Source organism: Anastrepha obliqua, chromosome 1 (genome assembly GCF_027943255.1).
Source record: "Anastrepha obliqua isolate idAnaObli1 chromosome 1, idAnaObli1_1.0, whole genome shotgun sequence".
In the NCBI taxonomy this organism is placed as follows: domain Eukaryota; kingdom Metazoa; phylum Arthropoda; class Insecta; order Diptera; family Tephritidae; genus Anastrepha; species Anastrepha obliqua.
The window spans coordinates 117,753,876-117,765,964 of record NC_072892.1 but is presented as its reverse complement, the minus strand read 5'-3'; the positions used below and the strand labels follow the sequence as shown (position 1 = coordinate 117,765,964).

General features: G+C 38.3%; 1 protein-coding gene across 2 annotated transcripts; it reads right to left on the bottom strand.

Annotated features, from left to right (window-relative positions):
* Positions 1 to 1,826: 1,826 nt before the first annotated feature.
* Positions 1,827 to 11,879, bottom strand: LOC129235836 (protein argonaute-3). 2 transcript variants are annotated; one of them, XM_054869881.1, is made up of 3 exons: positions 11,385 to 11,879; positions 4,863 to 4,938; positions 1,827 to 4,747 (listed from the first exon to the last, which is right to left on the bottom strand). In XM_054869881.1, the coding sequence occupies exon 3, from the start codon at positions 4,743 to 4,745 to the stop codon at positions 2,019 to 2,021; it is 2,727 nt and encodes a 908-aa protein (XP_054725856.1). In that variant the 5' UTR covers positions 4,746 to 4,747; positions 4,863 to 4,938; positions 11,385 to 11,879; the 3' UTR covers positions 1,827 to 2,018. The 2 variants fall into 2 exon arrangements, with proteins under 2 accessions (XP_054725856.1, XP_054725857.1); XM_054869882.1 differs by lacking the exon at positions 11,385 to 11,879 and adding an exon at positions 10,056 to 10,189.
* Between the last annotated feature and the right edge of the window lie 210 nt (positions 11,880 to 12,089).

Here is a 12,089-nt window from a genome sequence, read left to right as displayed (position 1 = left end):
TAAACCCTTTTTCGCAGAAACGAAGACATGTAACGCCTTTACAAGACACTCTCCATTACGGAAGCTGGATGGTGGCCACGGCGAACCCTTGGGGCAATATTTTTTGCACCTTTAGAAGTTTTATCATAAATTTTGTTGTTTTGCTTATTAAAAACTTCTTCAACATTGAAACTTTTCTCATCTGCGAAAAGAATATTTTCATGTCCGTTAATCGCATGCCACCTGCATCTGCAGTCTAATTTTCTTCAAGCGCGTTGTCAAAAGATGACCAGTTGAGCGGCGGAAGGCTTTTTCATGTGGAGATCATTTCTAATGAGTCTTGACATGGATCTGGTCGATACATTCATTCCCCTTTTTCGAAGGGCTTTTATTGCTGCACTGGTTCGCATCACGCGAGGACGACCACTTGTTTTTCTGTCTGCCACTTCAGACGCTTGGGAAAAACGATAAGTCGAACATTAAGTTTTTTTCAGCAATCCGTAGAACTTTTACCACCCTTTTGTAATGCAATCACTGCAACGCGATTTTCCTTAGCGTCCCACTCCATTGTTAACAAGCAAAATTTGCCACGAAACTGAATATACATTAATTTATGAGTAGACAATGCATGCGAACAAAAGCAAAAATAACGGAACTTTTTTCTGCGCCGTATGCATTGTAAAAATTGTCACAGAATTTATGGCAAGACTAAGTAGATGACCTACTTTTTCGGGCTTAACTCCCAATCCGTAATTAAAAAGCGCGATTTCTCATACAACATTTCTCACCTGAAATTCTTATAACTATACGTTTTTCCATACAACCCTGTGTTTGCTGTGCTATCGATAATTATTATTACGAATGTAAGGAGAGACATCCAAACAAAAACTAAATTAAATGGACGCCGACAAAGAGAAGAGAAAATATGCATTCATATTACAGAATAAAGCGATCGCTTCACAAAAAGGCAAAGAATTAACTATCACAACTATTGCTTCTCTTTACCTTTTTTCCATATCGTTAATAATAATTGAGCAAACCAAAAACACTAAAATATTCCACCAAATCGGTTTATACATATGAAGAAAAACCTTCCAAAACAGTATTGACAGCTGATTGTCAATTTTGCGGCTAATCTCCATACATACATACATATGTACACGTACTTTTAAACACCTTCAAAACGAAAAATTTTATACAATATGCATTTTCCAGGTTCTCCCGTTCTCACTTTGATTAATATTCCGTTGAGTTATCAAAATAAGATGTAGCCTTAAACTTGTCTCTTCTTTTCAAATTTGAGTAGCTGTAAAAGTACCTACATGTAAAATGGAAATCTGTTTCACTATGACAACACTTGCTTTGTTTTAAATCTGCATTAAACACAAACGCATAAACATACAACTAATTGACAAGAGTTAACAAATGCATAATTTATATTACCATGCAAATCGAATTCATACAAGGTGGCTTCGGCAGGGCAACAACAAAATTTACAAGTATTTAGTTTTTGCATATTGGTGGTGTGGATGTCACAATTTCAATAAGAATGTAAACAAACAAGCAGGCTACCACAAAGAAATTGGGCTCTTTGACATTCAAGTGACTTGAATCAAGTCACCAAATCGCAAGAAAAAAATCAGTTGCTATACCGTAGCCACCTTATGTGGTTTCCCTTTGTTACTATGCACTGTATATCGGCGCACGTGTTTTGCATCAGGTAGGCGCAATGAGCTACACGCCTCTGCACAATCCCAAAGAGCCTATGAAACCCTTACACAAAAGTATGTAATAATTTACACTTAATAATAATTACTAAAATTTGAACTGAAAAACACAAACTACTATTTAAAGTAACAATTTCTTTTTTATTTTCATGGTCATTAGATATGCTCAACATTACGACAGATACAAATTCATATTTGCTTTGCTTTAATGATTTTCATTTCAATTTTCCCATTGTCCCAGCCCTTTTGATTCTAATTTTTTTAAGGTAATCAATACAAAAGTGTGTTAATAAAGAATAACCGTAAATACAATTAAAGGTAAAATAGTCTGTCTGAAAGCTCTTCCGATGTTGCCCTTCGTATGCTCTGACCGATGAGATATGCCATCTTGTGTGCATATTGGCAGCAAGCGGGTATCCGAATAGTGCCTGGCCAATTGTAGTACATAAAGCAGAGTTTATATGTGAGTCTTTGTATAATATCGGGGCTATACTTGGCATCGTCTCTTAGCACTATGTAATGTGATGGAGTGACGGTGCCCTGCCTTACTGCCTGCGATACCAAATAAAAGTCGTACATCTTCGAACGCGTGATAGAATTGTCAACCACTGTACCTGGTGGCGGATTATCGGCGTTGGTTCCATTCATAGCAAAATATCGAGTATTTATGCGCTTTTGTATAACGATGAAGGTTATTTTGACAGTATAATCCTTGAAAGCACGCTTGCAAGCAATCTCCAATTGCGGTATCTCGTGACCAGAGCAAAGAGGCAATTGACCATCACCAACACCATCTCGATATATGATAATGTTGTCGGGAAACCTGCCATTCTCTCTGTGAAAACGCGTCACGGCAGCTGTAAACGACGCGCAAAGACCGTTAACGATTTCCTCTCTCTTGCCCTGTATGACAGCCTTGCTGTACCATTTGGTGTAGTTAGAATTTAAAGAAGCCACAAAAGCAGCAACGGAGTTGCCTTTTTGTGCGGCATCATGATATGAATCGATTCCACAAATCATGACATTTTTGAACGGAATTTTCACGGCCCACAATGAACCACCAAGTTTGCAGTTCATTTGCAACATGATCTTTATGACGATCGAACGATTCTTAGCGTCATTCAAAAGAGTTCGCGCGTTTATCACCTGGGATGGTACCGGTATTTCAGCGCAGCAAACTTTCTTAATCGCCGCATAGCGGTCGTCACGATTCGTAGGACTAATACACACAACAATTTGTGTTTGCCCATCGATATTTAATCTCAAAGCTCTCACAAAGGTGTCCACCCTATCGTTATCCAAAGTAATAATTTTCGGTTTATCCACACGTATTCCTAAGGCACGAGAGTTTCGCTCTATATGTTCACAAAAGTTTTTGGCACATCTGGTATCATTTTTGCAGTGAATCAATAACCAGTTTGTAAGGTGAACCACCTCCAAAACTTCATTGTTGCAAACATATTTGGAAAAGTCTGCATTTATACCGGCTGAAAATTGTTTTTTTGCAAACAAGATTTGCTCTTCCTCAAATTGTCTGCCATTCACACATTCATGTGAATTCTTCAGGGTTAGTCCCCAGCTTTGAAGTATATTTTGAGCTTCTGGACATTTGTTTATGTTATTGAAAAACTTCTCTAATCCGAGCAGCCTTTGGTTCGGCGATACTCGAGTAAATGTGGCAATCTCTCGCATAAGTTTATAGTCCGATCGTATTTCATCACGCAAACCAGTCAAATAGCATAGCTCAGGAATAAGGCAAACAATTAAATCTTCAGCCGCTTGCTTATCGGCGGTTTTTTGTTTCTTTATACTAATGATTAATGGTTGAGTTTCATCTTTAATCAAGATATTATGACTCTGTCTGTAATAGTCGATGTATGATAATTCCGCCTGTTTAGTTTGAAAAGTTGATTTAGGATTTTTGTCAAAGCAAATATCGTCGATACGATAGGTTCGGTTATTGTAGCGGGTTATAACAACGGAACCCAATAAATACTTTTTAGCGTTTTCTTGAAATAAGTTGGGGTTGGAACGATAGATCTCTACTAATGTTTCGAGAACGGTTTTCTGGCATAAAAGTCGATGGGAAACGTCACAACACAACATCAGGCCACCTTCGTACTCATCAATTGCAGTTACATAACCGGGCCATACTTCCAATTTTGCCTGTGGAATGATTTTTGGTGCTGTTGGATCGAATTGTTTTCGGTCGAAGCGCACATAGTTCAGAGTTTTCATAACTCTATCGAATAGCACATTATAGAGATGTATACAATTTTTGAGAGCTTCTTTGCGTTTGAATAAAATTCGTATTTCAATATCGGAATCGTCTGCGATATTTTTGCTTATAAATGTCGTTAATTTATCTTTCAGTAAAATGGGTAAATAAAGTGTCACACCGTCAAATGTCTTTGTGCCGCCGAATTTATCACGATGTTCATTTAGGTATTTCATGCGCAAACTAAGCGAGTCTACTGGGGGATGGAAACGCACTTCGTATACAAATACTCCTTTCTCGGGGTCAGACGATAATCGTATGTAATTACACGCTAAACGGACTGGCATTCCCTTGCTGCCATGTTTCACCTCTGGATTATAAATATGGGATGGCATTACCTCTTGAATAACTTCCGGTTTTGGCACTGGCATAGGAACGGGAACGGTAACGATGTTGCCCTTTGTAACAACATCGGGAACAGCAACAGGAACAGGAGTAGGCTTAGCATCCAATTGTGGTTCCGGTTTCTCATCACGAAATAAATTTTTGAAAACATTGGCACGGCCACGACCCCCGGATAGAGGTTTATTCGAATCGGTCGTAGAAGTTGTATTCCCTTGATTCGTATCATCAGACGAACGACCCTCAAGTGTCATGTTGCTGCATGAAGAAGCCAGGTCATCTAAAAGCTTACCACGACCGACACGACCTGAATTAAGACTCCTGCTGCCTAGGCCACTGTCTTTTAGAGATGCTTCTCCATCAGTGGTATCTTTTTCCACTTTAAGGGATAAAAGAAATCCGCGACCGCGTGCTGACATTGCTGTGGATGCAGAATTCAAAAAACCAAAAAACAAAAGGGTTTGAAAGTTACAACTTAATAAGACAAAACATATGTATATAAAAAAAATTGAATTTGTGATTTGTACGATAGTCACCTTTTTCAAACGCTTAATTCAATCCGTGAAAATATAGACAATTTTGTTCCAAGATCCTTGGGCAATAAATTGAAGTCTAAAATGTAAGTAGAATAAAATGATTATTTGACTGCTATTTTTGGTGAAACGCTGAAAAAAAACATTCTTATTATTATTTAGCAATTACCTGCGAAAGGGCTCACACACGGCGAATTCACTGAAGGTGGTCGCACTTTTGACATTAAGAAACGGTTTTACAAAAACATAATGCGTGTAAATGTAGTTCCTGCTCAAGTGCTATCACATTCAATAGATTCACCTTGTGCTGACAATCGCGCCGTATAAAATTATTTTTGTTCGCGTGCTGACAAATGAAAATAATTCTTTAACAACCGTGGAGAAATAACGAGCAGACAGTTCGATGCAAAAGAGACAAACATTTTGTGATGGAGAAATTGTTTGCCAGCAAAATATATCCATCAGGAAAGCATACAAGGCGAATCTATTAAAGGTGGTATCGGTAAATCGGCTGATTTTTTTTCGCCGTGTCCATGTACCTGTCAGCCCAGAATGAAGCAAGGCGAATTCATTCTTTGTTTTCTACTTTGCTTTGACAATCAAACATACAAATCATTGTTGTTGGTCTAGTGCCACCACCTTTAATGAATGCGCATTGAAAACATATGATCTGAAAACATGCGTGTAAGCGCACCTCCTGCCTTTAAATTTTTCTTTTCGTACTTTGTCTTCGCTCTTTTGCTCAAGAGGTACAAATTGCGAGTCATCGTGAAGATAGAGAGAGAATGTGGACAGCAGCGCGAGAAAACACAATTTGGAAAGCAACCAGCCAGCGAAAACCAACCAGTGTTTAATCAATCTATTACATCAAAAAATAATTTGAAATCACAAAATCGTTTTTTGTTTATCGCCGAAACATTTCTCCATGTTGTTGTTGTTGTAGGAGCATAAACATTCCCCGTGCATATTATATATGAGGAATGCTGCTGAAGTGACAGTCCTTGACCGGATAAAAATCCGGGTCGTTCCGGTTACATAACGGGTGATTTTTTAGCTATTACCTTTTTAAACAGTTGGTTTAAACAGCTGACGCGAGTTTTGTGGTTTATTTCACTGTCAAACATCTTCAGTTTGGTCTATAATTTATCCATGAATCGTCTTACAAACGAACAACGCTTGCAAATCATTGAATTTTATTATAAAAATGCGTGTTCTGTTAAGAAAGTTTATCGCACGCTTCTTCCATTTTATGGTCAGTTTAATCGACCCACTGAAGCGACTATTCGAGCTATTGTGACTAAATTTAGAACCAAATTTACATTATTGGACATCAAACCACCAACACACTAACGTAGAGTGCGAGCTGAAGAAAATATCGCAGCTGTATCGGCCAGTGTTAATGACCATCAATTATGGATTCGTCGCCGTTCGCAGCAATTGGGTCTCTGTTACTCAACAACGTGGAAAATTTTGCGAAAGGATTTAGGTGAGAAGCCTTTTAAAATACAGCTGGTGCAAGAATTGAAGTCGAACCGCAACGCAGAATTTTTGATGAATGGGCTCTTGGAAAGTTGGCTGAAGATCCACTTTTTTAACGAAAAATTGTGTTCAGCGACGGAGCTCATTTTTGGATCCATGGGTCGATTTTGGAGTGAAGATCAGCCAGGAGAACTGTAAGAGCTACCAATGTATCCAGAAAAGGTCACAGTTTAGTGCGGTTTATGGGCTGGAGGTATCATTGGACCGTACTTCTTCAAAGATGCTACGAATCGTAACGTAACTGTGAATGGTGAGCGCTACCTTGAAATGATATCCAACTTTTTTTTTTGCCCAAAATGCAAGAGCTTAACTTCAATGACATTTGGTTTCAGCAAGACGGTACCACACGCCACACAGCACGCGTAACAATGGACTTGTGGAGAGGCGAGTTCGGAGAGCATTTTATTTCACGTTCGGGACCTGTCAATTGGCCACCCAGATCGTGCGATATAACGCCTTTAGATTATTTTTTGTGGGGCTATGTTAAAGCTCATGTCTATTCAGACAAGCCTGCTTCAATTAACGCATTGGAAGACAACATTAAAGCATTTATATGTGAGATACCGGCCGAAACATTGGAAAGAGTATGCCAAAATTGGACTAAGCGGATGAACTATTCGAAGCGCAGTCGCGGTCAACATTTGTATGAAATAATCTTCAAACATTAAATTATACGGACTATAGTATACTATCGATTTAAATAAAAATTGCATGCATTTTTCTGAATGTTTTTTTTTTTTTGAAAAACTTTCCTATAACTCTTAAAAAATCACCCTTTAGAACCGAATGTCGTTTCTCCATATTTTATGGTTCTGCAAAAAATTTTAAACGCAAGAGGTTTCGGTAACGCGCGTTTGTAGAAGAAATTTTCGAGAAGCGAATTTTTTAAGATCTGCTAAAAACTTGGCGAATGAAGTGATTTGAAAAAGTAACAGAAGTTTGAAGTTAAATTAAAAAAAGGATTTTTCCAGTTGAAACCGTTCGTTTCAAACATAGCAGCCGGTTCTATGTTACCGGAATAACTCGGGTTTTTCCCCGACCAAGGGCTGCCGCCCCGTACCTGCACCGTACCTTACCAATTTGGAATGCTTGCAGATTTCACGTTGTTTGCCAAAATTGTGATAACAAAACTATAGAATACCCGCTTCGAGTGGGATGGAGCAAAGCGGGTGAATAAAATTCGGATGAGACGATATTACTCACCTCAACTTTGTGCATTCACATCATGCACCCGCATGTTGTAGTAGACGCTAGTACAGTAGCACCAGTGAAGTACAAGGGTCTACTGACTGAGTGCTTGGACTTGTCCAGCCCCCCACAAATCTTATCTAATCTAACAGTGAAGAGAATTATAATCCCACATCTGTTCCTGGTAAAAATAGAGGAGCACCACAAAAGCTGCTGCAAATACCAAGGTTGAAGTTGCAGGCAGCGATTCTAGATGCACGGCCAGCTGAATTCATATGTAGCAGCCACGCTCTTCAGCGTGAGAAAAAAACTCAATAAACCGAAAATTCTACCATCGTATAGCTGAGATTTTATTTTCCAAGGACTTATCACATCAAGGACTACTATGTTGTTGATGTTGTTGTACATCATACATATATACGGGGAAAGCTGCTAAAGTCACTGCCCTTGGCCGTATATAAATCCGGGTCGTACCGGTATAGTAGAACCTACTGTCGTTGGAACGAAGTCAGAATGCTTGCTGTGGCGAAGTGTCCTGCCCGCTTTTGTAATCTGAAAAACCTAGGTGATCTGAACTTGTTTCAAAATTAACGTCAACATAAAGCCGTTGATTTTATGCTTAACTGCTTTACAACTTCACCGGGTTCGCCATCACGGAGACTAATAAAAATAATGCTCTACTACAAATCTGATTTAACTCAAATATGGCGAAAGATGTTAAAAGTATTGAAATATTGTCGTTCGCAAGGCAGTAGGTTCTACGTTACCGAAACGACCCGAATTTATATCCGTCGAAGGCTTGGCACTCCAGCAGCATTCCCCAAACATTTATAGTGAATGTTTATGTTGTTCCAACGACAACAAGCAATGTCATACTCATACCGCATAAAATTATTAAATGCTACGATAGTCCTTCAAGTCACAGTCCTTGGCCGGATATAAGCCCGGGTCGTTCCGGTTACGTAGAACCGACTGTAGTGGGAACGAATTTTATTCATCAAAACTGCATTCAAATTGACGGTATATATATATATAAATGGTGTGTACACCCTTTTTCTGGGTGTTTGGCCGAGCTTCTCCTCCTATTTGTAGTGTGCGTCTTGATGTTGTTCCACAAATGGAGGGGCCTACAGTTTCAAACCGACTCCGAACGGCAGATATTTTTATGAGGAGCTTTTTCATGGCAGAGATACTCCGAGGTTTGCCCTTGCCTGCCGAGGGGCGACCGCTATTAGAAAAATGTTTTTCCTAATTTTGGTGTTTCACCGAAATTCAAACCAACGTTCTCTCTGTGAATTCCGAATGGTAATAACGCACCAACCCATTCGGCTACGCCGGCCGCCAATTGGCAAATCTAATTGGCGGCAAATACAAATAAATGGTCAAATCTCCTTTTGAAAAAGCAGCTCTAAACACTGACCTTAACTGGATGGATAACAGTTCGTTGATGTCGTCGATTATCAGCAGTGCGGGAAGATTCATCCGTGAATATTACGTTTACCCAATTCTGTTCCGAATTTGCCCTAGCCCATGCAAGTTTTTTCAATGTGTGAATATAAAAGCAGAGCTCCGGATGTGCTCTCCACGCAACGTCTTTGAATTGTGTCTTATTCTCATGGCAGCCGGTTCTACGTTACCGGAATGACTCGGATTTTTCCCGACCAAGGGCTGCCGCCCCAGTAAACTAGCCCTGTCTAGTGTACCGTATCCCAATCGTTTCTTAATACTTGACAATACTTTTTTTAAAACTGCTTCAGCTTGACGCAACGAGAAGTTCGGCTTTGTCACAAACAAATCTATGTTCTTATGATCTTGCTTTGGAGAGATATTTGTTTTGAGTCTCGTCCAGGGAAGTTTTCAAGGTTTTTAACTTCGGTATACCGTTGCAACCAGTTATTTAGGAACGCCTTCGACTTCTTCAATTATTTTCCCCCAGATGCAAGTGACATTTTGGGACCTTTAGGGGGTGCACATAGTGAAAACTATTTAAATCGTTTTTGATACTCGAAACTGATTTAGTAAAAACAATGTACGCTGCTTTCTAAATTTCTCACAAGACTAACAAATTGTACAACGCGTATTGCGGAAAAGATACGTTAATTTTTTTATAACGGAGCTTTAATGAATTAATTTGAATTTTGCCGGCCACGCTTCCATTATAGAGGCTTTGAATTTGCGCACTAAGATCCTATTACAAGCAAACATACTAAATAATAGAGGGCCAACGACGAAGGACCAAGGAACGCCCGCTATTGGTGCTTTAAACTGCGATGAAATACTTTCTGCTTTGTCTTGCTGAACCTACTCTCCAGCCAGCAAGACTGTAATGGAGGCAGCAATTTATTCACACTCCTTCAAAACACCATTATATGAACAAAATTATAATACTCGTGGCCTCAAGTGCCTGGATATAAAATCACATTTCAATAATATTCAAAGATTTTATAATTAGATGATATGAAACATTACCTATTTAAACTTCTCTATCCGCAGTATTTATAGGCGGAAGGTTTATCTGTGGGTTTATCGGGGAAACTACAAAAATAAAAGCCTTCAAAATTATTAAGTCTATCCCAAGCCATCGAAAACCGAATTAAAGCGATATCGAACAGCGTATACTGGTTTTATAACAGAAAATAACAGCATTCCAAAAGCAAGCGTTTCATTTTCAGACAACGCCGATTACCGATAAGTAGTTATCGCTGAGAGTAGGTTTTTTCCGGAGTTCGGGCAGAGTATTAATTTCTTTTCGCAAAATTTCTACTACTATTTTAAATTTTTTGCCTTCTTAAATACATATTAAACTATAACAAATCCTTGGCCTGGGTTCATTTATTCCACACGACTTAAATTTAGTTGATTACAGTCTTAAACTAACTCTTACCAATCGAAACCCTTTTTTCTGAAACTTGACAGTTTAAAAACTTGGTTGCCTGAGTTAAATGGACACACTTTTAGTATTGCAAGGCCACATGGTAATACGTATGAATGCAGGCTTTCAATTACAGTTACTTTGGCAAGTAACGGTATTTTTCTAGCTATTTTATGTATACATAAATATGTACATATTTTTCTTTTAATACAATCACTTTTTAAATCAAATCCTTAACAATACTATTACATAATTTTTTTTAAGTAAAATTAGAAATAAAATAAAAATGATTTTGGAAGTAATATTATGGCGCAAATGTGTACTGAAAATTAGAAACATGTACTAAAAATACTACTTTACTCCCCAACCATAGTACAGTTCTGGAACAAGACACTAGCTGGTAACACGAGGAGCAAAGACAAAGAAACATTGTTGATGACATACCAGGCGAAGAATAGGCCAACTTTTTCTGAGCAATACTAATATAGTCGTCGGGGTCTAATTGGGCGCAGTCAACATTACTACAGTCAATTATGCTAAGAAGCAGAATATGACGTGAAGACAGCTAATGTCCCTCAAAATAACTTTAACAGTACGCCCACCGTTATGTACTTTCTGTGGAAACAGTACGATTTCCGCACCATTAGTAATACTCCTGCGACAACGGTTAAGCCTATGCTACTGGACGCTTCAGTAATTACAGGAATACAATCGTCAACTCCACGCTATCAGAATAGCTCGCATTGAACTGGGATCCATAAAACTACTTTTCTTCCATTAGCAATTGCACACTTTCATATACGTATGTTAATATATTTTCACACTCTGTTTAGTTTACGAAATTGGTTGTGTACATTTTTTGATTTCAGGAGCGAAGTGTAGGTATATTTATTATACGCTATTATTTTAACTTCATAAAAACTTACCGCAGAGTTGGCACACTTTTTACGGGATGTTACAAGCACCGTATGAAGGACGCACATATAATTAGCGTCGGTTTTTCTAAAATTAGGTTGGCAAAACGGCACTTACAAAAAACGGGCGCGTCCTATACAAATCGAAATGCGGCAAAACTTAAACACAACTTAGTGATAAACTCGAACTCTTTGGGGCTGTTGAATTTTCCACGAAATCTCTAATAGCGGTAAAACAATGCATAACTTCCATTAAAACCGACTATACTTAGCTATTTGTATTCAGGAAATCGGTAATATTAGTAGCAGAATAGTTGAATGAACGACAGAATAACGGAAAATCTAAGTTTTGCACATTTTGTTACCGATTTACGTACACCAAGCTTTATTTTGATTATTGCCTTGAAGCATTGTGCATATTGTGCATGTTGCACAGAGTTGCGTTTGTAAAATTAAAGAAATTTATAAAAAGTAGAAAATCTATTAACTATTGTCAAGTATTATTACGGTTACATATTTTTTGCAAAAGTACTACGAAGTTACTTTTGATAGTTTATTTGAAACCTGCTCAGTTTGTAATATTAAATTGATTTTAATAATATATTGTATAATAAATTCACTCGGAAGCTGTCATTACAACCCTGAAGATTTTGACACTTCCATGCAAGCAAACGTCAAATTATAAAGATGCCGGATCGCTGTACATACATGCATGCA

Bases quoted from the DNA above. Each gene is read 5' to 3' on its own strand.
- LOC129235836 (XM_054869881.1), bottom strand. From the start codon at position 4,745: ATGTCAGCACGCGGTCGCGGATTTCTTTTATCCCTTAAAGTGGAAAAA.